The 27,521-nt window shown below is 39.3% G+C and overlaps 2 protein-coding genes across 2 annotated transcripts in view; one reads left to right on the top strand and one right to left on the bottom strand.

Moving 5' to 3' along the window:
• SH2D4B (SH2 domain containing 4B) overlaps positions 1–5,802 on the bottom strand; it is a 58,909-nt gene extending 53,107 nt beyond the window's left edge. Inside the window, exon 1 of the mRNA XM_062496301.1 lies at positions 5,034–5,802. Within this exon, the coding sequence (XP_062352285.1) occupies positions 5,034–5,217 (184 nt within the window). The 5' untranslated portion in view covers positions 5,218–5,802. The remainder of the gene's footprint in view (positions 1–5,033) is intronic.
• Positions 5,803–23,999: 18,197 nt separating this feature from the next.
• The window catches only part of LOC134046097 (rap1 GTPase-GDP dissociation stimulator 1-like), a 29,671-nt gene continuing 26,149 nt past the window's right edge, over positions 24,000–27,521 (top strand). The window contains 2 exon segments of the mRNA XM_062496339.1: positions 24,000–24,086; positions 24,089–24,140. Of these exon segments, the coding sequence (XP_062352323.1) occupies positions 24,000–24,086; positions 24,089–24,140 (139 nt within the window).

The following is a 27,521-nucleotide window of genomic DNA, read 5'->3' as shown; positions in this document are numbered from 1 at the left end:
GTGAGTGTTACATTAAAACTTATCCAATGGCTTCAAATTGGGTGGCTCAGTCCCCTAACAAAAACTGTTTTAATGTTCTTGTTCATGTTCTCTTGTTACTTTTCCGTCCGTATCTGAATTGGAAACAAAGGACAGGACTCTACAGAATTCAAGACCACATCATGCCTGAGGTTTCAGAAATACTGAGGTCTGATGTCTCTATTTAGATTCATATCCAGTGATACAGAGAAAGAGACACTGAACACTGACAGGAGCTTGTCTCCATAGGAGATAAAATCTTAGCTAAATATTAGCGGGGCCTGTAGAGGCCTGAGCATAAATAAGGAATACATTTCCAAGTTCAAAGTCAGAAAAAATGTCACTGCCTGTACGCCCACTGAAACACATGCCCACTCACTGGCCTTCCTCTGACACTGATGCATTCTCCAACCATCCACTTGGGATATTTGAAACACTTGCTTCCAAACAGCATCATCTATTCTCTAATGATTTTGCAACACAAATATCATTTAGACAGATAAATCATTTTCTGTGATAGGTTGTGATAAGCCTACCCTATTTTCTCCCAGCTACTCTTGTTAAGGACAGGTAAATAAGAGCATTTACAAATCATCCCGGTCTAAGCACCACGAGCTGCAGATCACAATGAATAAATGTCAGATATAACAGCAGCAAACCAGCATTGTCTCCTCTCCCACATGACTGTCCTTCAGCTACCTAATGCTCAATCGTTTTTGAGATCTCATTTTGGGAATGCTGACAGTTCTGAATACTGCATCAGTGTCAAAACCCAAATTGGCAGGGTCCTTTGCTTCCTCCCAGCTCAGCTGTAGTGGCTAAAGGGCTCCTGCCTAATCACATAAATATGTTTCTTTGCAAATTGCAAAGCTGCCTATCCGTCAAGTCTCAGAAAATCCCAAAGGGATCTTGAATTTTTGAGGATGCTTCTCTCAGGGATTTTAGCACAGTAGGAACAAGCAAACTGTTTTATTACAATGAAGATAATGCTCCTGAAACATCTGCCCAGAAGCAATTTGTAAGTGAATTGAAGATGGACATCCAAGAATTCAGCTCACCTGTGATGCTATTCCAGCACCAGCCAGCAGTCATTATTTAAATTAATTAAAGTTTGAAAATATTTCCTTTGCATTGAATAAACTCACTAAATGCTGTCATTCTGGGAGGACCCACACAATGCCCAAATTCTACTAATAATTTTACGCAAGGTACAAATAGCAAAAAAAACGGGGAACAATTTATTCAGTATCTTCTAAAGGAAATACTTTGTTCTGAAGTGATGTTTATATATTGCTCCCCTTTAGACATGGATCTGGGTGTTTTAAATGGCAAAGAAATTAAAACTGTTGAATAATCTGAACACATTTCTTTCACCCCCAAAGTGAAATAATTCCTTCAACATTGATTCATTCTGATACTAATTTCAATTTTAACCTTTTCTCAAGACACATGGAACCAAACAATCCAAACACAGAAGCAGACACCATTTAGCATTTACTATAGGTGACTAATAGTATCTTCTTTAGAAATTAAGAATAAGACTACACAGATGGGTACACTGTTCGGCTTGCTAAACACTCTCAACAACTTATATCTTATTTCATGGTTTGGACTTGTTTTCTAAACAGCAAATTTCATAGTACTGAATAGGACATTTATGATAACCTGCACTCAGTGGCACTGCTTTAAAACTCACTGCAGATTTGGGGCCTTTGGCAGTTAGTCTCCAAACAATTGAAAAACAATCATGTTAATGAGCATTCCCTAAGTCTGTTGATGATTTTAAATCTAGCACAAGGCTCTTCTGACCTGCATATGCCAATCTTTTTGTTCCCAGCTCTGCACTTGTGGTTTCATAGGACAGCACACTTAAAGGACAAGAATGCTTCAAGTCAACATAGGAAAACAAAATTGATCTCACAATCACTGCTTTGCTTTCAAAAATCCAATCCACTTTTGCTGTGCTGCTGGGTGCACATATCCCACAGTATCTAAACTCTTGAATCCATGGGGAATTGAAGAAGCTGGGATATAGAACTCCAGATCAAGCAGAAGGCACTTCTCAGAGCACTTTTATTTAGAGAGGTGCCCAGTGCTTTTGTTCAATCTCTCACCGTATCCCATCCCAAAGAGGTGTGAAGAAAAGTTTCCATATATTGTTATTCAAACTTTGAGGAAAACAGAAGGATTTGAAAGGCAGTCCTATAATTCCAGTTAAATTAGTTTGAAATTATTTTATACAAACACTATGTTGTACTCACAAACAACACCCACGTTTTCCTGTCAACTATAAACTTTCAGAAACTCAGCACAACATTAGAGATATTGAAGTCTCACATCTATTCTACTCTTTCAGACTATGAAGATATCTATGAGCTCAGAGTAACTCCTGGCCTAAAGAAAGCAGCATGAACATAAAACATGTCATGCTGCAGAGTCAAAAACAAAACCCGCAGATGAAAAACCTCAAATCCCTCTGTTTCAAGGGAATAAAGAACATGTAATTGTGGTAGCTTTGCATTTCTTGGTAGGCACTAATTTAAAACAGGAATAAAAACATGTTCTACACTGTGTTGCAGGGGCAATAAGAAGGTCTGGAAATTCACTTATATATTAAGGGCAACTGAAAATTAAGCAGCTTCGAGGTCCAAAAAATGACGATGTCAATTGTCTTCTAGGAAAAAAAAAATATTAAAAATTATTACTGTCATCTACTCTGACCCCTTGAGTCTATAGGCAAGACTATTGCACGCTAATTACTATTTTATATCCACAATTTGCAGCTGGCTTTTTCATCTTTTCTGTTTTAAAAAAAAAAAAAATCTTCACTGAGAGACCATTTAACATCAGATTGTGGAACTGTGCAATAGAAATTAATTACAAGTACCTGTACAGTTAATGACCAGCACACTTGAAAGAAGTTATATTTCTAACTCTGGTGCATATCAGTTCATGAAAGTAAAAAAAATATTTCCAGCAGAACCAGCCGCAGATCTGATTCCAATAGTTCCTCACTACAGTTCTGAAGAAAGTAGAAATTTCCTAACAGTGGGCAAAAGTCAAACCTAAGCAATACCTTTAATTGGCAATTTAAGAAGGTAAAATGGAAACGGGTTTTTGTGAAATTTAACTCAATGTGTATCTGTAACTACCTTTGTCAGAGCAAATATAATCTATAGGGTACTCTGCTGCTCTGCTTTCTCCTATTCCTTATAAATCAGAAAATTAATTACCCAGAAAATGGTCTCCTGTAGTAGGAAGCTGAACAGGTTTAACGGATAATTTATATATGGAAATGTAGGTATCAACACTGTGACACTTCATCAGATAAACATTTTTGCAGTTAGAGTTTTCTGTACCTGTCTCCCACAAAGAATGAGCATGATACAGATAATCCCAATGATATGATGTTGTTTTGGTATGTGGAGCTGAACTGCATTTTTAATTTTTTCTCAGCTACAAATCAATTGAGAGGAACAAGGTTTTTCTACCGTGTGAGAGAAGCTGTTCTGGTGCCACCCCTTCCAGAGGGCCACTCACAGTGAGACCACTAGCATGAAAAAAATATAAATTAAACAGAATGAGGTTTTCCAGCATCCACCTTATCTGTGAGGGGACATTTTAAACTCCTACTATGGCTGACTAGAGTGTTCTGGTCATCCCCCCCACCTTGTTTTAAGGAGACCACTGTAACTTCATCCAGTCATTTCATGCAGGTCTGTGCTTCAAGTGAGTATCTTGGAAAATAGTTTTGCTTTGAAGCACATTTCTAATAATAGTCTTTGAATTGATAACTATCTCAGGGTCACTTTGTAAGGTTCAGAAGCTCCAGATATTTCAAGTCTGACAACTGAATCTAACAATGTCTCTGTATGGGGGTGTTTCTACCACGGGTGTGTTCAAATAAGCAACAGTTGAAATGCTGATTGCAGTCCCACAACCATTAAAGAGCTTTCTGAAAATCAGCTACCAAAAGTTACCAGAAATTTTGAATATTCAAGCTTTAATAGATTTAAAGATAGGATAAGACCTTTGGCAGGGAAAGGAGTGTTTGATGTATCTCTGTGACATCTTGTTGAGTGAGGAATCACTGTAGTTACATTGCCAAGATGAAAATGTTTTCTATCTTACACCAGCCTAAGCTTCATCCTATGAATGGGGGAAAGAGCTGGAAAGCCACTTACTCAGAGAAAGGAGCAAGGAATTAAGCATTTCTGTTTATCTGAAACCACTTGGACCCAAGGCCAGTCAGTCGAAAAAGACATTTGGAGAAGTTATTTTCTGATGTTTCTTCCATCATTCTCCTATTTCACTTTTCATGTCAACATAGACATCCACCATCCATAGCAGCCTCTGGGAGGAGCTCCATATTTTAACTATATATTGCATGCAAGCACATTTCTGGTTTCTTCTCTTTAGTTTTGGTCGTTGGCTTGCCACACTGCTATCCTATTTCCTAAATATAATCTCTTGGAGACTATTTACTAATACAGTTGGAAATTTAGTCCTGTATGGTATGGCTGACTTGGTATTACATTTATTCACAAAGAGCCCTTCATAACAAGCTCAAATTCATAAAATTATTTTGTACTACAGCCAGATAGACACATTTAATGCCAAGTCAGGAAACTACAACAGCACAGGCTTTTGCCTGACCTGGAGTGGGGGATGAGGATGGCAGGTGAAAAAAAAAAAAAAACCCTTATGAGTAGAAGAGAAACTTGGTCATGATACATCAGTTACCACTGACAGAACATCAACATTGACTCCTGACTAAAACAGGCACTTAAAACAATTCCCCTTACTCCATCACTAAGATACTCCCAAAAGAAAGGACCAGCCTGGAGATACAAGGAGCAGGAACATGGTGCTTATGCTGTCCCAGACTGTGACTTTGCCCATGGGCACAGCTGGCACTCATCCTTGCAATCTCTTCCAGATGCCTGCTGCACCACAGCCATTTGCAAGCCCACCATCCCCAGCTCTGAAGCATAGAAGGAGGTCACAAATCTTACTCTGGTCGCGCCTTGCTGTCTTTCTCAGCACAGCCTCCTCCACTCGGGCTTGTTCTTCCCTCTCCCTCCAGCGCCTCAGCTGCTCTTCTCTCATCTTGTAGAACAGGATCTGCTTTTGCTCTTCGTTCAGCTCTGCCAGGAGCTCGGGGTCAATATACATATCACGCAAAATTTGCTGCAGCATGACTCCAAAAACAAACCAAAAAAAAAAACAAACAAAAAAAAAGACAAGGAAAAACAAGAGAGAGAAACCTGCTTCCAGTTATACCCACTACAGTGACAAAAGCCCACTGATGGCACTCCAGAAAGCCAACTGCAGCAAAGGAGCTCTCCCACACCTGCCTGCCCAGGAGAGGTTTGATTCCTGCTCTGGCCCTTGTTGTGCAGGCATATTCTGTTCCTTGTCTTGACAGGGACAGAGTTATTTGGTTATCCTCCAAAGTAGGGACAGAAAATGAAGAGAAAAGGCTAGGGAAAAAACAAAAAATGGAAAGGCTGGGAGAAAAAAGTAAAAGTCACTTCAGTGCTCCTGAATGCAAGCCAGCAAAAATAAGGGATTCTTGATTGAACCCATTGAGCAGAAGGAAATTCAACATAGAGAGTCTGAGTTTCAGGTCAAGCAGTTCCCTTCAGCAGCAATACACTCCCAAAGGCATGAGCGTTGCCCAGGGGTTTCAAGTGATGTCATGGTTAAAGGTATCACCTACACCAACAATATCCATGTCACTTTGGGAACTGATCTCTCCTGATAAGAGAGGAGTTTGCATATTATTTCTCAGTCTAGCCTGTTAACCAGTCTCAACAGAATAAGGCATGTTAGAGGTCATAGTTACCCAGTGTTGACAAATACTGTCATGCAGTAAATTGACCAAAACGCTTCTAAAATTAAAAGCAGATGTTACAAAAGCCACAAGGATCTTGTTATCACTTTATAAATAAATGAATATTAATTAAACAAGGCTAAGTTCTCAGCAATTCACACAGGCTGTGCAAGACCTGATGTTAATTCATTTTCCACTTGGTGACTGGAGAAAGTTATAATTCTGCTCTTCCAGGAGATTATAGCTCTTTGCTATGTAACAGTTTTATCAAATAGTATTTCAGCACTAGAGCAAACAGCCACTTAATTCTGCAAAAAAAAAAAAAAAAAAAAAAAAAAAAAAAAAAAAAACCAAACCATAGCCCAGCACACTAATAAGAAATCCTCTGGATTCAGGAGCCTGTTTTCACTTGGCAGGAAAATTTTTCTAGGGAGGGATAGCACACTGTGGGAGGGGACCACTTTGTAAATCAAACCAAAGTGGGGCCGCTCAGAGGCATAACAAAACACAGATCACATCTGCAGGCTGAGCCACATCCCACTGCTTGATTTTTACACAAGGAGGAAGAGAAAGAGCAGGATTATGCTTCCTCATGGGAAACCTGGTTTATAGATAAGGAGCTATCAAAGTCTTCTATGACTTCCAGGACCTCATATTCAAAAACATCCTGCTAATGGTCCTATTTATAGGTCCTTCTTTTGAGGAGTACAAAATACTATTGCCCTAATTTAGGTGGAAAATCAAACTGATGTAAACCAAAATTCTGGTGAAGACATTCTATCACCTTGAATCACAATGCCAAAGATGCTGGCATGATGCCTTCAGCTGAAACAGGATTTCAGAACCCATCATGTATGGGCTGTAATGAGTGTAGTCCACATGCTACTCTGCAGTTCAGGATCACTCTTATGCACAGATTTTTTTCTCCTAAAACAAAATTCCTTTATAATTACTACTATTTTTTAAGAAATACAGCTTGGCAAGAAAAAAACCCCAAAACAATAAAAAACAACAAAACAAAACAATAAACAAATAAACAAAAAAAAACCTGGAGTAAAAAAGATTTTATTATGCTTCTCTATTTTACTTAGTCAGGTATAGAAAGGGGAGACCCTGAGGGGGTTGGCTTTTGTTTCTCCACTTCTATTCAATTATATTAGAGCTGTGGCTCCACATTTTGGCACTAATTGAAAAAGACTTGCCTTTGCAAAGGCTTCGGGGCAAACAGTTTCACTGTTTTACACATTTGTCATCATTCTTATTTTATTTTGCTTCACTTCACAGACCAGAAATTAAATCCTGATCAGAAACTATCACAGTGCAAAGAACAAACTCTTCATCATGGATTATGTGTATTTGAGATGATAAGTAGCACCATTTCTGAACAGCATTCAGCTGCAGAAGTAGCTCAGGATGGAGATACAAGACAGAAAGCAAACAAATATTCAGGTATCTACTTGTAATGTTCAATGAGCCACCAAACAAGAAAAACAGCAAGAGCAAAGTGATGAAATGACACTTCACAAACAACCTATTGCCTGAAGATTATTCACCAAAAATATTTGAAGATGGTAACCAAATGATGGAGTGGAATTAATCTGTGTGGGAATGATTTTTTTTTTTCCTCTAACAAAATAAAAAGTCACATGTAGAAATGTTGTCATCTGATCACAGCAGCAAATCTTTTCAACTTCCTTGTCATAGATTCTCTTTGGGTTGCAGCAATACCAAAATAAAAAACCGGAAATACAAAGGAGAAGTAAGAAAGATAAAGAAACATTCCACCTGATGTAAGCCAATATCCAACAGAAGTAGAAACAAACACCAAAAGTTTTGCCATTAAATTTCTACCCTATTAGACATTGATTCTCATTGTAGTTTCCACAAATATTTCAAATACCTAGACGGAATTATCTCAAAGAAATTATCATGATCTCTTCTGATTGCTCAGAAAATTAAGCAAATCTATGAGGTCCAAAACAACCTTGAAACACCAAACCTACTATAACAATGCTTGCTATTTCTAGGATTAGCTCATATTTTGTAGTGATGAGCTTTGCAACTCCAACCAACATAGAGTCAGAAAACTGAGGGATAGGAAATAACTTGGGCAAAACAAAAAATAAAACTTTTATTGCAAAATAATTATTCCTTCTCTTCCCTTCCTTTCCCAGGCCCATTTAATATATGGATAAATTCCTGACTCAGAAGAGCAGGGAAATTTGTATTAAGGATCCCTGCTTCCTGAGTGCGGCCATCCATCATCTTCCCAGCCTTCCTGGGAAGCATTTTGAGTAGTTCAGAAGGACAATGAACTCTCCATTGCTTTTCCACCGTGGTTACCCCCAGTTCAAGAGCACAAGCTAAGCTGAAATCATTATAGAAGTGTTACAACTCAACAGCCTAGACACAAAATAAAAGTGACCATTAATGGAGTTCTTTGTTGGTAGTCATTACCTTACAATAACTGCAACACAACTTGAGGCTCTAATTAGTAACAGTCCCTGCAAGAAGCCCAGAGCTGTTTAAAATTTAACCTTGGAGTTTCCTTTAATCTTAAATGGCATCTTCTGGGACTAGACACACTCTGTCCCACCTCTGGTGTAGCATCTTTCTGGCTAAGCATTCTTCAACACTGCCACTAGAATTCATCTGCTGGGGAAGGGGAGGGAGGGACAGGAAAAGGTACAGAAAAACATTTTCATTACATTTTTTAAGAAAGGGGAAGTCCTTCATTGGCTAAGGGCTGCAAATCTCTTCATCCATTTTCCTCTGAGCATGTGCATCTTCAATTCCCTGATCTGAACAGCTCACTGGCAATGCTGATTATTGCTGAGCCAGGAGGGCAGCATTTGCATTTTATGACACAGCCATATAATCTACTTTAGCCACACAATTTACATAAAAATATTGTGCTATAACCTACACATTATAGGGGAAGAGAGGGCTGTAATGCATCTCTCTCCTTAAAGAAAGGGATACGATTAAGGGGAAAAAAAAAAAAAGTAAAGAAAAAAATGTGGCAATCATGTTTTCCAGATTGTGAACTCCATGGTCCTAATCAATTTCTTGTGGTTTTGTCTTTATATTTTTCATTCTTTAAGAGGAAGCAGCATGCAGTATCTTAGTTTTTCAAGTCCTGCTGTGTCAGCACCAAAAGGAGAGCAGTAGAAACTGGAACTGAATGGTGCAGGAGGGAGCTGACCATGTAAAAAGGGAAAGGTAAAATTAACATTTGCTTGAGGTCTCCGAAGCCCTACAAATCTGTCACTACAAAAGCAAATGTGCTTTGGCACTCGTCGTGAACTAGCCTTATGTCTGATTTTCAAGTTGCTGTTAATTAAAAGCTAGAAAAAACGAAAACCAATTGAGAACCATCCCTTCCCCACCTCCTCTATCACAGATGGGTGCAAGACAACCTGCCTGGTTTTGCTCCATTCCCATACTCAGGTCTGTGGCTCCCTCTAAGGGCTGAAATGCGTTTCTCGGCAGCACAACCTGCAGCTGCGTCAGAATGATTGTTTCCCCGAAGCTACTATTCCATTAAAAAGCACCACATAAAGCAAAAATGAGGGCGTGTTTTTCCAGACCTTTGTTTTCCACAGAGCTCTAGCATCAGTAAATCAAACTGCAGCGTGTTTTGGAACATGGGCAGGCTTTGCATGCTCATCATCTCCTCTACTCATCCAAGATTGCTATTTCTACAAGGCACTGTGTTAGCTACAAAGAAAATGAAGATTAAAAAAAAAACCCTGAGATACGTATAGCAAAATAAGAATTAAATAGATAGATTAAAACCTCATCTTAATGAAATGAAATGCAGCAAGAGAGCTACAATCCATGAGAAAATATGTCTTATACTGTCAGTCTTACAGCTGCAAGTGAAACGACACTAACTGGGGATTTTAATGGTGCAATGAAGATTTACAGTGGCAGGAGTCTCATCAGATAGATGGGTTTTGCTTGGGTTTATTTTAATTTAAATCTGTTATTCCTCAGTTCCACACAGAAATCAGACAATCACAAACCTAGAGAGCACTGACTGTAGGGAAAGTAACATTTGCAGTCCAGGGCTGCAGAGAGCAGAGCCATCTGTCAGTAGTCCAGTCTCCCAAGGTTAGTTCTGCACTCTGCAACACTACCTGCCCTTCAGAAGAAGTCCCATCAGTGATTATTTTTGCCTGGCACTTTGGCAGTTCTACCCAGCAAGATTATTTTAGGGCTATCCCTTTGTGTTCTGTGCCACAGCTGTCATACACACAATTACACTGGAGCCCGTGATGCCTTCAAGGTTCAGCACAATTTATTAGAGATTTGGGAAGCTGGGTGGAAAGGGCGGCCCTTTGATTTTTCTTCAAGTTGATAATAGATATTCCAAATTCTGACCTGCATTACAAAGGTCTGAGAAGTATGCAGAATAGCATATACTTGATTTTTATTGCTAATAATGAACTAAAAATATCAAGACACAACAAAGATCTGGCAAGTCTCATCATAATTTTTCAAATGGAGAATAAAGCATCCACTATCAAAATAATTCAGAATGAAAACAAGTAAACCAAACAGAAAAAAAAGCCAAGGTTCCTTGACAGAGTTCATCTGAGAAAATGGTAAAAAGGCTACAACTAGTGTTGTAGGCATTGAAGAGAGATACTTTGCAGAGGAAGGGCAGAAGATGGTGACAGAACACTCCCATACACTGCAGTTAACTAGAACCGAGTTCTTGGTACTTCAAGCTCTCCCTGGGATTGTGCTGTCTAATTCAATTGATATATATTTCATCTACAAAGCAGTAATCAAGCTCTTCAGGTTGGGCCCTCAGCTACAAATGGGGCATTCTCTTTTGGCAGGCAGCAGGCTCTATTTAGGAAGCGATTACAGCTCGCTAAATGTCTGTAGGGATCTAACCTTACCAGATTAAAAGGCACACTGGTAACAGCCTCCAAGGACTTTCTTGGTTCAAAAAGTTATGCAGAAGGCACTGCCTCCTGCCCTCCTACTTAGAGTGCCTTGCTCACATCAGGATGTCACAGTGCACTGTAAGAAACACAGCCTGTGCTTACTCTGCAGGCCAGCTTTGTGCTGGGTAAGTACAGAACACTTCAGTCCATCTGTTTCTCAGCACAAGTCTCCACTGGAGACTGAAGGAGGCCATCCATGACCCTTCAAAGCAGAAATGGTTGTCTTTCAACTCTGCAGGGATAGATTTTTCTTAAGGGTCTATACACCTTTTCTTTTTATTGATTTGCCCCTATCTGATCTTTATAATGATCTGTTAACCAAGAAGGAAACTCTAAGGTCAGACAGCTGCCTAAAGAATATTGCTGTGGTCTGCTCTTCTTCCCCTGCCCCTCAGCACACACCTCTCCAGACCCAGCTGTCTGCATAACAACAGGACACTTATCTTCAAGCAAGGATTCAGTATTCTCCTTCATATGAATGACTTGCTCTGTGTATCAGCAAAGCCCAAAGAGACCTTTGAATTCCATGACCTAATTGCTACATGAAATTATTCCAGCATCTGGTATGTTTTCAGTGAAGTTCATTACAATAAGCGACCCAGGAGATATCATGCTCTACATTATGCCAGTTTCTTCTCTCAGACACATATTAACTTACAAAAATGCTCAGTAAGTTCACTTTTTTCCATCTCACCATAAGTGCATCAGAACATATCATGTAAGAACTAATTTTCTTTAATATACTCCCTGGTACCATTCAGCTGCATTATACATAATGCAGCAGTCATTGCATATCAACTTCACATCATATCAGACACTGCATTATGGCAGCTGAATTGATTACTTGTCTAATTGAAGGGCACCAAAAGGAAAAATTTTAATCATTTAAGTGACTCATCAGCTTTACATACAGAATGTCTTGCTTTAGTGGCACCATGCAAAGTGACTTAAGCAAGGGCATAGCATTTTTGCCCACTTAAGCCACTTCACATTCTTGTCATCTTTGTTGGCACTGCAATCCTACATTTACAAAATCCTAGATTTACAAAAGGCAGAGCATAAACTGAATGTTGACTAGAAAGGATTTCTTTTGACTGTCAGACTCCTGTTTGCAAGACCTAATCAAAATCCAACTAGACAAAAGTAGTTTTGTTTCTGATGGGAGGTTTTTGTGGGTCTGTTTTTGTTCTGTTGTCCTTTTTTATTAATTTTTATATTTCGCTTACCGTAAGAAGCCAGCCTTTTCTTTGTTTTCAAGGGTCAGATGGAAAAACCCACACACACTTTCAGTATCATACCATTCTTTTATTTTCAGCTTCACTTGCTGCCCACCTCCTAAGGTAGCAAAACCTCTGCTGCAAATAAGTGCCTAACTTGCTGCTGCTGCAAATCACATTCAGCACTTTCCGTGTCTTGGCACTGAGGCGCTGTTCAAAAGTTTAAAAAGCAGTACCTAAAGGATTTTGAAAATCCTTCCCTTTTACTTGAAGTCTTATTAAGATCTTGTCCACTGCTGTCACATACCGTGGAGCACATACAAAGAGCAGCTCAGGACATTCCTGAAACTTACTTGATTTTTTTTTTTTTTTAAACTCAAATCATCTTCAGAGTTTCAAACCACAAAACCTGGATTAAGCCCACTGGCTCATTTCACAATACAAGCCTCTGTAGCTTTGACATTCATGTGTGTGCTCCATTCACCTGACAGAAAATACCCTCTTTAAAGCTATTTGCAAAATTTTGGCAGATCCAAGTTTCACAATAGGCACGTGTCCCTGTCAATCCCTTATGGCAGACTATGAAGTAAGAGCAGCTCTATTTAATTCTCTCTGCCCTTGTCATATCCTCAGTTGTGAGAGTTACCTCCTCTTTCTTTTCCAACAGTGCCATGTACTGGATGTCTCCAGGCTTTTATTTGCTCCTGTTTCTTCTTTTTCTACTGTTGCTTCCTGCACTAAGCCTCTTCCCACTGTCGGCAGCTCCTGCCTGAGAAGGACGAGCAGCTCAAGCCATTTCCTCCCTGCTCCTCTCATTGCAACAGAAGACTGCAGGGGTTTTGTGGTATCCCAGCTTTCTCCTCTCCCAACAGGAAGATGAGCCCCTCTACATTCCCCATGATGCAAATATGCAGAGGCAATAAACTCTATTGTATTAAACATATTCTACGGTATGACCACAAAATGACTAAATACTCAGAGCTGATTGAGGAATTTCTTTCTGCAGAAACTCTTGCTTTGGTGTAACTGACACTGTACTGTACAGTCTAGTTCATGCAAAGAGACATGACATGAATTGGGCAAACATTCTAGCCACAGCTGAGTGACAATGGATTCAAACAGGTTATGGCTATTGCTCCAGGTCTTTCTATCCTTTCAGCAGGTCATCTTAAGCCACATCCATGCACTCAGTTAAAAAAAATAGTATTATTTCTAATTGCCAAACAAGCATCATTTTCGTGTGTTCATCTTAGAACTCTCTAAGTACCTCCTTACTTTACCATGGTGCAATGAGTGATCTGCCCTAGGGGCAGGTGATGTACCACTACCACTGTTTTGTACTTGTCTACTCTCTCACTGCTACCCATATTGATCATCAGCAGTGGGGATCTCTTCCATTCCCTGCAAAGCACTGGAAGACAGAAACTGCTGTCAGCTGCCCTCAGAAATCTGGGGTTCAGATTCAGCACCAAAGTATGCTCCAGTCACAGCCATAGTCATGCCTGTGATAGTTAGAGTCTCCAGCTGAAACCACTCACAAAGTGGCTGCAGCTGCCCACAGGTCCATTTCTATCAGAGCTGGAATAACCCTGAAGTTTGTTAGCACATCACTGATTCAGCTCCTGTCATATTTTCAGTGTCCTGATGTCTCATACAAGATACCCTTACCACACTCCAGAGCAGCAGGTGTCTCCCTGACAGGTCCTGTCTTCTCTTCCACAGAGCGCTCGTCCCGACTGCACAGCCCCAAAGCTCCGAGCTCTGCTCCACTCACACCACCCCACACTGCAGAACCCGTGAGCTCTGTTCTGCTCCAAACCACCCAGCAGCTCACTGTGGTCTTTATCCACAGCTCTGGGAAATAGAAAAGGTACAAGGCTCTCAGAAAGACTTAACAAATCAAAAAATAGCACTTACTACTAAATTTAACTTATGTCCTTGAAATAAACCAAAGCTTTCAAAACCTTAAAACTACAGTAGTTCAAAGCAAGCAAAAAGAGTGCCTTAAGCAAGCAAAAAGCAATATATTTAGTGAAGCTTATTAATACAGCCTTGTTTAAAAAACTAATAAAGCTGTTTTGCTAAATAAATAAAAAACCCACTGCAATACAGCTAAGTATTGCAAAGTAATTAATATACAACAAAATCATTAAAAGGATTTCTTTAGGGTTAAACTCTCAGCCTTCTCTCAGTCCTCTCCTCACATCCGCAAAGCCCAGACAAGGCAGGACACAATCCCATGGCCACTGGCTGTGCAGCCTGCAGCCCAGCTCTCCATGCTAGTCACAAATCTCCCAGAGAAGCTGGGCTGGTGGTGCCCTGGGCTGTCCTGCTACCTCCCTGCTGGACCTGCAGGCAGAAAAGGTCATTCATTCCTCATGAGAGCAAGCAAACAGGTCAGCTTCTGAGAGTAAAGGTGAGGCTCAGGGAAGTCATTTCACAGTCACCATAAACTGCACTCTGGCTCCAAGTGTGAACAATGGAGGAAGATCTGGTGCCTCTAAATTGACTGGTAAAATATAATTTATTTAGTAGAGGTAGGAGTTTTTACATTAATACCTCTCAGGAGTTTCAACTCACTCTTCCAGTAGGTTACATCTTATGGATACAAGCAGTTCCTTTGATTAAATTATACAGCTAACCAGTCTCACAGTGAGATGAGTCATAACCTGACACGAAACAGGTTAGTGAGAACTTTTTAATTTTTCACTACTGGCACCACAAACAGTTCTTTGCAAACTAAATTAGCCATCAGTTCTGAGCCCTAGAGTGCTCCAGTGAGCCACATGAAGCTATCCCATTTTCTCCTATGAAATTCAGAAAGGTCTCAGATCTGTTATGTTCAGCCTTAAGAACAAAAGCTACAGGGATAACTGGGTGAAGGTATAATAGCTTGTGATGATCAGAATGATCCAGTAGTCCCTGCTGGCTTATTTACTATAAATCTATAAACTCACCCAAGAGTGAGACAGACTGCTCTTAAGTGGAACTGCCATCAAGCAGATCAAAGAAGCCAGCACCTGAAAAGTATAAATTCCAGAATGCACTGGAGCAATACCGGACTTGTACTGAAAATTTTATTTTTAGTCTTTAATTTATTTGTTTGAAGTAATAATCCTTGTAAGCATCATTATTATGGAAAAGAAAATGAGCGTTTTCTATCCCTCTCTAAATTTTATTGGAATTGCAGATTTGTCACCAGCAGACACCCTACTTTGTTGGTTCAACTGTTAAAGAAAATATGGACTGAAGTAAGCATTTAACTATACTGTATAGTCAAAACTAGACTGTGCAATATTAAAGAGCTTTGTGGGTCACTGCAGAAATGGGATCAGACATTGCATTTTCTCTGAAAAAACACTGTAACTACCAGGGACTGTGATGTGATATGTGTGGGAATAGGGTGATACAGCCCAAATTCTTATCCCAGAAATAACCCTTTGGAAGCCACAGGGAAGCTCACAAAACCAAGCAACCATTCACCTGAAAGGATGAAAAGCTACAAAGACCCTGTAGAACAGGGGGACTCTTTGGGGAAAAGATGCACACATGCAGGTCCCTTTGGGCCAAGAAAAAGAAGGTAGAGCACTGTAACAACCTGGAGGCTTCCCTGGGCTGCACAGGAGTTTGAACTGCCCCAGCTCCACTCCAGGCCCTTCCCACAGACCCCAGAGCCATGAAAAGAGTTTGGCTCAGCTAAACAGAAAACTGGCCCTGGACATTAGATTTTCCTCCATTTTCTCCCTTTCTATTTAGCCTATGATTCTACAGAAACCATTCAGAGACCATATTTCTTTGGATGTTGCTCCATTACAAAAATGCTGCATTAAAACTTATTTTCTAGAAATAAAATCCATTGTAGAACAAGAGGGCCAATATTTGCATGCCGTAGGTGCTGCAGATATTCAGTATGTAGAACAGGGACTAAATGCCTAGGGAAAAAAAAAATAAAAAAAGAAAAAAAGAAGCTGCAGGAGGATGCAGATGGTTGATACAGGAAGTCAGTTTAAGGTCACAGCTGAATTTAAGGTCAGAGCTGAATTTAAAAAAAGGAGAAAGGAAAACTGTTACGAACTAAAAATAAAATAGACTACACTGTTTCAATAAAGCAAGAGCCCATATTTTAACCACAAATATTTAATTTTAATCTACATCTTCAGTCAGAAACTATGCCGGACAGGTGAAAATTGTGAAATTGCAACCAAGTCCAGATTTCCATGATGTTTGCTTTCCAGAAATTCATTACCTTCTGGACTTACTATGATCTATTTTTCATTCTGACTAAATGACCTTTTTTGAAAATTCAGCAGTAGGTTAAACACAAATGTGGTTCTCTGCTACTGGTATATCACTGTATCTTGTAGCTTTTATATATCAACAAAATAGTTTGTACCACAATACAAGCTACGTGTATCATACATGTATTGTGTATTACTTTAGATACATGATCTCCTAGTGAGCAAAGATATTTTGTGATATTTTTCTAAATAGTCAATAAACAAAATCATATGTAAGGATATGTTTCTGTATTTACACACTCCTTTATCACACAAGCATTGTAACAAATCATATCTGCAACTCCACTCAAAAGAACAACCCTAATTTCATAACTTTTTATGTCTAATTATATATATATATATATATATATATAGTGGAATGAGATGAAGAAAATGAACAAAAATTTCAGAAGAACACACTCAGTTCTGAGCATCATAAATACTTGCATATATCCTTCCCTTGCCATTTCTATTTTTAAGTTCATGTGTATCAGCAACAAGTCTTTTTTGTAGATTTTGCAGGCTCTTCTATGCCCTACAAAGTCAGAAGTTCAGGTAGTTTCAATCGTCTGGTTTACTTAGGAAAAAAATAAAAAAGGAAGCAATTATTCTTACCTTCCAAGCAATTTTATAATACCATAAGCAAAATACACAAGCCCTTATCTCTGAACAAAGAATGTCCTGGATTGCTTTGCTGCTCTTCAGAGCAGGCAATTCTCTACTCAAATGATGGAGAAGAATATTTCATTTCAGGAATCTGTCACAAAGAACAAGCATGATTGAGTTCTCTGTATCTTCTAGAGTCCCTCCATAGGTCAGCTGGAATGATCTTCCAATATCCCTAAGTGAGGACTCCAGTCATTCCTCACACAGCTGAGCTGCAGGATCTACCTGCTTCTTTCTGTTGATATTACAATTTTCGCTGCCTCAGGAGACAGAGAGCTGGAAGTAGAGCACCTCAAGAATTAGTTCACTGGGCTTTGAATCTGTCTCTTGAGCCTTGGCATGTGCAACTAAAGGAGAACCAGCCTAAAAAAACTTCTAAATATTAATGAAAACTATTGGAAGCAAGCCCTCTAATAGTCAGAGGGCCTTAGAAAGAATTGACAACAAAAATTAATCTCAGCACTGAAGAAGTTCCTCTGATCTCCATTATAAACTGAAAAAGAACAGCATAATTTATATAACAATAGGTACTTTAAAAGTGGCAGAGAAGATAAGGAATATTTCACTAATGTTAGTTCTTACAGTGTTGTTTGAATTCTGCAGTCAAATACATGGGTTCTCTGAGCCTCACAGAGAAAAAGCACAAATAACTGAATCTAATACCTGCTTCTAAGCCTTTCCCCTGAGCAATAAATGTACTAATTGCAGAAAGCAGGATCTAGCTTTCCTTTTGTGCTCTGCATGTCGTCACACATGGAGAGAAATAATTAGCATTTATCAGAAAGGTTCTGGCTCAAAAAAAAGTTCAGTGAAAGCGTAAGTATTTTGGAGACCTATCAATAAACAATTCATTAAGAAAGACTGGCTGGGGCTTGGATTACCAATGCCAGTGAGACATTCTCATTGCTCTGGCTCTAATACTAAAATCTTGGATGCACCTAAATGAATTCCCATCTGAACCTACTCTCAGCAGACAGTAGGCAGAAAGGAGGTGCATGCATTGCAGCCCATTCACAAACCAGCTTTATGAGCCTAGCTGGATATCTTTCAAGCCTTCTAATTGAAATACCGAAGTTTCAATACCAGAAATGACACCCCAGTACAGCTCTGAGTGTGAAAGCATAAAAATGAATCTGAAATCTTCCAATGTAGATGAAAATGAAACATCAAAACCTCAAAAAACTTTTCTGAAACCAAGCTTCTGTTGTGTAGCCAGCCTCTATTGTGACACATGTTATGAAGCAAATTATCTTTTTACTGACCCAGACAGGAAGAATGAAAAATCTATAGCTAATTTACAGTCTGCCTGCTACACACAATATCTAAAATATTTTCCAAATGCATAATGGTAGAACAATTCTCCTAAACAAGGGATTTGCTCAGTTGCCCTCCAGATCATCGATACTCCCTTAACCATTGTTAGTCTCTAAAGAAGTTCATTAATTTTCTTTCAGAAAGTTTCTTACCAAGGTCCTGAGGAAAAAATAAAAAAAAGGATTTGAAAGTAAGTTACATGAGAGAACATGACATTTCCCAGCCTCAACAAAACTAGGGAAGCTGTAGAAAAGTTACTAACCCTTCTCTCTGTTTTTCTCACATGGAGAAACTTTCAGAGTTTTAAACTTCTGACAGCCTAGGATTTCTATTATGCTAAAGATTACAGCCAGAGAAACAAGGAATGGAAATCTGGCCTGTACTCAGTATAACAAAGGATTCCCAGGTAAACCCTCTGGCTGCAATGGTTTGTAATGATACTGTCCTTTGGTCCCACAGATCCCCAGCTCCTGGCCCACAGAGCTCAGGAACATGCACTGAGATTGCTTAGGCTTTACTGCCTTGATGCAATTCACCGATTTCTAATTCACTACCTAATTGCTAAGGCCTCAGTACTCCAGGGAGAAAGGGAAGAATTAACCCTGCTTTAACCCCACTGATTAAAACCTGCAAAGAAATAAATCTCTGCACACAGCAGCTCAGACACTGCATCTGTGCAAGCCTGTGCCTTCCAAGCAGCCTGAGGACTTCCACGGGCAGCAGCATCTGCACAAACCCACCAGCCTGCCACAAACCCAGGACAGCAGACTGCATCACAATAAAGGGGTGTGCTGGTCCACTGGGACTGAAGTACCAGGCTGGCACCAAATTGAAACTCAAGAGTGTGAATGACCTTCTAGACTGAGCTCACAGAAACCATTTGTCCCAACAGCACTCCTTAAAATGTTGCAGAAATGAAGGATAGTAAATCTAAATCCATTGCACACACAGCCCTTACTCCTCAGCGTGAAGTGATTTGGTCATCCTCCTGAGATTAATGGTGCCTGTGCCTTGTAGCTAACCTGAATTTCTTCTGTGATACTGTTCCAGCACCAAACAAGATTAGGAATAGTGTTTTGAAAACTCTGAAAAGCACTAGCATGTGGAACTCATAAAAGTGACTCACACCAAGTAGAAACCAGAGCACTGCAGCATTACCAGCAACTTGAATGTTCACACGCAAGCTTCCAGACTGAAGCTAAATTCTGCCAGGATCACTAACTATCACATCTCTTCCTGTTAGTCATTTCTTTGCTTTCCAGAAGCATCTCTTAGCAATGAGAAATGACTGATACTCTCCACCTACCCCTTTCCTTAGAAAGGGTAGTTCCTAAAACCACAGACTTCAATTCCATCAAGTCTGTCCATCACAGGGATCTCCAGATAAGCTTCTTCAAAATGTCAGTCAAGGGAAAGGCAGGATACGGTGGTAGTTTTTTCCTCAGCTGAAGATACTGAGGCTGACAGGCATCTGATGCTTTCCATTTAGTATTTTTATTCTGTACTAAAAAGCATAAAAATCTGTGGGTGTATTTTTACTGCACCAGCACCACACAAAACAGAAAGCAAGAAGTGGTGCACAAAAATTGCAGTAGGGGAGAACAAAGACAAAATTATTGAAACTACTGAAAAATAAATACATTTGCAGGATCTAGATACTTCATGGATGTATAGAAAAGGACACCTGAAGTACTACTGACTGTCACTATATGAATTGCTGCTTTTAATTCATTAGGAATACCAAACTAAGCCAGTGTCAAAGAGAAAGAGTGACAGTAGCAATTGATACACTTATTGACAAGTCTTTTTCGACCATCAGGAAATGTTCAATTTGTGAATATGACCATTAGGTATAGCCCATTTAAAAAAAAAAAAAAAAAAAAAACAAAAAAAAAAAAAAAAAAAACTGGCCAAACTTCCAAAACTCCAAACATGGTCCCTGGATAGGCATAAATTCTGTCATTTATGAGTGACATAGGGTACAGTGTGTACATAGAGACCAGAGTGCTACATGTTCATAGTGGCAAGTTGACCTGGATTTGGTGATATCTGTAGCCTACTCAGGCCTGGAGTTACAAGAGAACTATAAAACACCAAGAAATACATTTCAAACAGCATGCTCAGATCACATCCAACATGCACAAGAACAGGTAGAGTAAATCCAGTGAACAAGAGATGTGTGTGCTTCTTTTCAGGAAATCTTGGACAGAACTCTGGTCGCTGTAATTGCATGGTTTTACCTAGAAGAATATATAGAGCCTAATAATAAATCAGAGGTGTACCTCTAAACTAAATAACGGTATTTGCTAAAATGGATTTCCCATCAAAGTACTTCGGGGTAATCTGAATTGCAGAGAGCAAGGACTCTCAGGTGTCCTGCACACAGCTGGAGCAGCACTGCAGCACTGGGGAGGTGCAGCCACATCTCTCAGAGCACTCTGTTGTTGGGCACTGCTCCCTGTGTGTGATGTGTCCCCATGAAAAGGATGGCACTCTCTGTGCATTTTAATGTGCTGCTGTAGATCAGCCTATTCCCAGCTCTTTCCCCAAAGCAGTTTACTGAAGCACGACCACAGGCTCCAGCTTGCTTCTCCTCTCAGATATGCTCACCCTCTGCTCTAACTCCTCCACCCTCCCTTCTGTTCTGTGAGGTTTATTTTCATCACAGTTACAGAAGTTTCATGCTGAGCAAGTAAAATGATAGTTCCTTTTCTAAAAATCTTTTGACGTTTCCCAAAATAACTGCATCTATCAGACCTGTGAACCAGACCAAAATATCCTTTTCACTAGTATTCAAAGGCAGAGAAGATAAACAGTACTATATATGAAATTAGAGTGTATTCTCCAGTGCAGAAAGTCCTTTCCAATCAATCTTCTTCTGGTATTTTACTGATCAGATCAACACAGATACACACTGTCCACTTTTTTTTTTTTTTTTCCTACTGGGAAGAGGACAGTTTACTTGAAGCCACAATCAAATGAATCACATTTCCACCTTGTAAAAAATTAAAGCAGCAAATTAACGCTCAGATGAGAGATACATCACATTCAGAATATTAGATTAACCTAACTTAGAGCAATCCATCAACTAAGAAAGGAAGAAAGACTCATCCATTTATTCTAGATAGTTTGTTTTGCTGGAAGGAAGTTTTTTCATTGCTATCTGCAGAGAAAATAGTTCCTACCTCTCTATGAGTCCTGGGATGTGCCTAGAAGAGGAGGCATAAATACAGCTCAGGCCCCCCGGGTGGAGACCCAGCTTCACCCCAGAAGCTGCAGAGGCACAGGGCTTGACAGACCTGAGCACATTGTTCCTCTCAGCAGTGCTGAGCAGGTAATGCTTCACCAGAGCTGAGCTTGTTCCTCACCTGAGGAGCAGGGAGGCTGCTGGCTCCTCTCACTGCCTCTACCACTGACCCTCTGCCAGGTTACTGATCAGGTATCTTTTGATTTTTCAGTTTGGTGTAAGCTTTTCCAGTGCAAAAATTGCTCCCTGTACACCTGTACAGCACACAGCACAATCAGCACCTGATGCTGGTAAGAACCTTGTGCAGTGTCTTACAACAGATTTGCAGGATTATGTGCAAACAGAAAATCATTTTAGCTTGACATTGCTGTTCTACAAATTTGGATTCCCAAATCATCTTATTTTGTCATAATCTTTGAAACTGATTAGTTTCCATATAAAATCACAGTCTTTTTGGCACAGGATTTCCATACCTGGCCACTTGTCAGTGCTTTGTGCAGTGTTATAAACCTCTGTTCTCCATTAGTATTCACTGCAGCAAAATGATGAATGACACTGAAGATGTGTTTATCTGATGTGATTTCTTACTCGTTTTCACCCATTTACTATATACCTCATTTTGTTTCCTTTGTTGTCTTCAGTCCTTTACCAAGGAAAACTGTTAATTATTTTTTCATGATTACCATTTTACCATACATATCCATGAGCCTGATCCAGCTTCTTTGAAAAAATTCCTACTGACTTCAGAACACACTGGAACTGGCCCCTGTGGAGGATGAAAGTGTCTAGCATGCGGAATGCTGCACTACCACCACCTACTTGTCCTCTCTGATTCTCGTCTCTTTTGGGGCTTCACGCTTCACCAGCTCTGCCAATAAAATGCTAATATTTATCCCCTTGGTTGTATTTCAGAAATATCCCAAGCCCTGGCCATGCTGACAGCATGTGGCAATCCTGCCTAAGCCTCAGTCTGCACTCTGACCTCAATAAACAGCGATACCTTTGATACCCAAAAGCCAGCTCATCTTGTCAATCTCTGAAGCAGCAGGAAGGTCTCATCATTTTGTGACATGCTGCTTAAGCTGTGACTGATCTTGGTCCCTTTTAAGCAGTCAAACATATGTGTTCTACTTCTCCATCATCTGTAAAAAGCACTTCTTTCTGGATGTGACAATGCAAACATAATGCAATACAAACAAGACTCTTCCCCATGACAGGATGTAAGGTAGCAATCTTTACCTTAGGACTTTTATTTTCCAACTCATATGCAACATTGCAGGATGTGTAATTTCAATTGGAAAAAACAAATAATGCCAGAAAGGATTCAGCTCATCCTCCATCTCCATAAACCCAGCCAAAGGGACTGGCTTTTTAATTAAGCAAGAGAGTCAGTAAAGCATCTCCACCTCCTTTACAGGATCCTCAGGCTCCAAACTCATTATCAGATTGCTTTTTAAGAGTCAGCAAATTAAACTCCCTCCAGCATTATAATCACCACAGTGATTATAATTCCATGGTGCAGTGAAGTTTTAGGATGCTACAGACTTGGAGCCACTGTTAAAACCACAGACTGCAACACACAGCCCCCACCAAGCAGCACCACACTGGGAAGCTCAATCTGCTTACTGGAACAATCTTTAAATAGTATTAACTGGCAGACAGCATTTCCTCTAGCTCAGGCTGCAGCAACACTAGGGGGTTGTAATGCATCCTGAATAGAGCACAACACATGCTTCATAAGCTGTCCTGTAACTGGCTCTGATTTATTAGAGATTCAACTCTCCCATGAAGTAGGCTTAGAAAAGCAAAAGAAAAAAAAATAAAACAACTGGTACATTATTTGCAAACTACTGCTTCAAAACCAGCAATTTTTTGACAACCATTTTTTTTCAAAAGCCACGCTTCTTTGGATAACCATTACAAAGTAATAATTGAGAATAGTTCAGAAGACATTCTACTTGATCAAAAACAGTAAGTCAGAAGTGGCATTGTCAGGCTCTAAAGTTTCCTTTACAGAAAAAAAACCCTCTGCTCTCTTATAATTTAGACACAGACTTGAAAGGTGAGTGTGAAGGGCTTGGACAACTTCTCAAACACTTAGCACCTGCCAGGTGAGTTCCTGGTATGGAGAGCATTTGGCTAGACTTTAGAATCAGCTTCTAGGAGCACTCTTAAATCTGGCTGTAAGTAGATGCCAATCTTAATCTAGTTTCTCTTGGAACTCTGTCCCTTATAAGATCAATAATCACTCTTCTGAATGGCAGCAGAGAGATATTCACTAAAAACTGTTTTGAAGATCTGAAAGGATCTCTCCCAGTGTGATAATTACTATGTTTCCATTTCTGTTAATGACATGTAAGAACTGGAAACAAAAGTAGTGGTGAAGGATTAAGTAATTATGGAGTATTAGATGCATTTGAAGAGCAGGGTCACAGAAAAAGGCAGGAGGAGGAAAGAGTGAGCATGCTGTGGGCTGCTCATCAGCTTGGAAGCTATAAAATATTCCCCCTTATTCACAGCGTGGTAGCTGTAAAGGACACAGACTCACAGTACAGATCAGCTGTTCTTTATTGTCCCCATTCTGGAGAGCTACAGCTTTTATGGGTAAGTAAAGCTCTTGTTAACTATAGATAGATCCAATCTCTAATCTGTTATTAATTTTCTCTCATATAGAAATTGTAGATGTATGTGACAGGAATAGAAAACTAATTTAGGATCATTTAAATATACAAGTGTAGCTCTATAATAAATGCAATTTTATAGGTGACCTAAAATTATTGTGCCTTTATTTCAAACAATACTCAATACTTACAGTCACATGAAAATTAAGGCTGGTTTGAGGAAAACTAGCCAGTTTTGAGAATGGCAATGAGAAGGGAACTTAAAGCACTGGAAAATGATGAGTTTTTATGAAATTTAAGTACTTGAAAGGGAACTGAAATTCATTCCTCTCTAGTGACAGTACAACATCCATCAAAGCAAATATGCTCACGTGTGCCTCTGCATTCATATTGCATTTTGCCTCCACTGGGAGGACTGCAGCTGCATTTAGGTGGTCCAGCCTTTGAATATACTTCTTTATGACTCAGGCCTCAGCATAGATAAAGCTGGAGTCCAAGCTCTTGGCTATGACCTACCTTCCCATGTGAAAGGAATGCCTTTCATACTGGATTTAAAATACAACTTTGAGACTTGAATCTCCATTAGTCTCCAGATCATTCCAAGGTATGGGTTAACTGGATCAAAGGGTTCAGCCTTCCACCTTCATTCACATGAGGGCAACTCACATCACAGTTGGACCTTGTGACATCAGCAGAACTAATCTTAGTAATACTCAATATGTTTAAGGGTGAAATAATCTCTTTAAGAACAGTATGACAGCTGAGCTGCCATTTAGAGTAATTGTCTCCCTAGTCAATTAAATTATTATTCAAGTAAAGGTAAACATCTCAGTAGTTCTGGGACACTGATAAAAAAGCAGGTCAAATTAAACTTAAAAGCACTTCAAACAGTCACAAAACATAAGTGGACTAAGCCAGTATTGGACAGATATTGCTTCTGGCTAAACTACCTCTATTTGTACAAAAGTCATTTCCATAGGACTGACTTGCTATTCCAATTCAGGTAAAGACAGCAGGTGAATTGTTTCTTCTACATCATTTATGTGTACCTGACCTACTTTCTGAATGTTCTGCTCAGAAAACTTATCCTTTTGATATATTTGCTGGTCATGACTCAAAGTTTTTATTCCCACTTTTGTTCCTGCTCTTTCCAGCCTGCTTTTGCTCACACAGCACTGTTTCTGCTGCCCAAGTACAAACTCTAGGCAGAATGGTAAGAAATGACAAACAGAAAACCACACACTTCTAAGTACAGGTTTGTCAAACTTAGCTTTAAAAAAAAAAATCTTATAAAATCATGTAACAATTCAGCCAATTTTTAGATGCAGGCTGTGTTACCTTCTTTACAACTAGAAATACTAAAGCCAGCCTGGAAAATAATTCCTTGTGTGTGTACTTTTCAGCATTCCCCAGCACCTTGCCACTTGCTTGAACAGCATTACAAACCCATAATACATCAATACCATAGGGAAATCCCACAGCTGCTGCTTTTAATTCAAGTTGTTTTCCTTCCAGCTTTTAAAGCATTGTATCAGATGCAGTTAAATAAATCAGAGTCAAGCAAGCTGGTTGCTGTTGAGAACCTAATGAAAATTCAACCACTCTTATTCTGTAGAGCTAGAAATAGACTGCACCACAGCCAATAAAGCCACCCTGACCTGTACAGGCTGCACTAGGGGAGACAGGGTCCCAAAAGCAGTTTTGAACCAGCTCCTCAAAAGCTCTCAGCTTCATTTCTGAGGTGCTTTGTCAAACAAAGCCCTTGCACTTGAGGAAGGATGAGTTTGTGTCTGAAGGTTCATACCCTGTGTTTTCAGCTTTTCTGTTTCTAAGGACTTATTTGTATCACAGGGTCACCAACAGTCTGAAAAAAAAAAAAGAAAGAAAAACAATTCCCCTCTTCTTGCTCTGCTGCAATTCAAGTAACTTTTAATATCCATTCACCTAAACCTATCATTCTTGGGCTTTGGGATCCCTCTACATGCATTGAAAAAACTCAATTAAGTAAATAAAATACAGTAGTGCTTGGAAAAACCTAAATTATCTTTTCACTATTCTTATACCAAAATCCAATTTTCAGAGGGAGCTGTTTTCTAATGGAGATGCAATTTAAATCAAATCTATACAGAAAAAGTACTTCGTTCAGGGCCCAGTCCAGGGGAGGACAGTGACAATATATTGCCATTTATAAACTGGAAATGGGGCCTTTTCTATAGTTGTTTGTAGTTAAGAGTACAAAACTATGTCCTGCCCAGTCCAAAAACATTTGGGAATAAATGCAGCCTAGACTTATTGAAAGATCTGCAGAAACTCCTTCAAAAACACCAATTCCAGACAGGAAAAACAAATACCCATTTGAAAGAAATTAGCCCATGTTACAAACTAGAGAATATTTTAAGACTACAAGAGATATCAAAAGTATTTGGAATCAGTGCTGTTCAATGCAGATGTTGAAATATCTAGCACCCCAAAACTATTTTATCCAAATAATTATATCATTTCTTAATTATTTGGGCAAAAAAGAGCAATAGGAAGAAATCCAGTCACAAAGTAATTCAGCCAAGACAAGCTCAGCACAGCAAAACAATCTTATGACTTATTCAGAGACAGTCCCTCCCTCCCTTTATTAAATGTTTTTTTTTCTGAAAAGTCCCTCCAAAACACTTTGATAATTTTTTATATACTCAAATTATTTAGATAATTTCTAATGATTGCAAGCATTTCTTCCAGACAAAAGTGAGAGAAACCTGCCAATGTTTTTGAACTGGAGAGTTCTAGGTAATCTAGAAAAGCTTGCATAGCATTATGTAAACATGAATTTGTCCAGGAAAATCTTATTGCAACCTTCAATGCCCAGGCAACACCAACCCACTCATGCAGCAGAACTCAAACCTACTCACACAGCACAGGTAACCAGGTCAACATAATTAAGTTAAAACAAACAAGATATCACCCAGCAAAAAAAAAAAAAAAATCGGATTTTCAAAACTGTTAAGACATCTGTGTCCATCTGCATACATTTAAAAATCTGATCCTTCCTGCTCTGCTGGGAACAAGCATAAAAGCAACACTTTATAGATATTGATAAAGTGATGCAGCAGTAAGCAGATTCTGCTGAGCAGCTTGGGTTTGAAGCGGAGCTCTAAATTGTCATATCTTACAGCAGAATGTTACTTTGCATTAAGAACCAACAGAGCTTATAAGGCCACAGCTTTTAAAATGTGTGTCAGACTTGAGAATGTTTGGTGGTTTTTTTGTTTGCTTGATGTTTTTTCGTTTTGGTTTTTTTTTTTTTTTTTTTTTTGTGCAGTACAAAGTCTCTTATACTGCATAAAATTAGCCAAACACACACCCACTAGGCAAG

The sequence above is a fragment of the Cinclus cinclus genome, chromosome 7, assembly GCF_963662255.1.
Source record: "Cinclus cinclus chromosome 7, bCinCin1.1, whole genome shotgun sequence".
NCBI lineage: Eukaryota > Metazoa > Chordata > Aves > Passeriformes > Cinclidae > Cinclus > Cinclus cinclus.
This window is presented reverse-complemented; position numbering and strand designations above follow the sequence as displayed.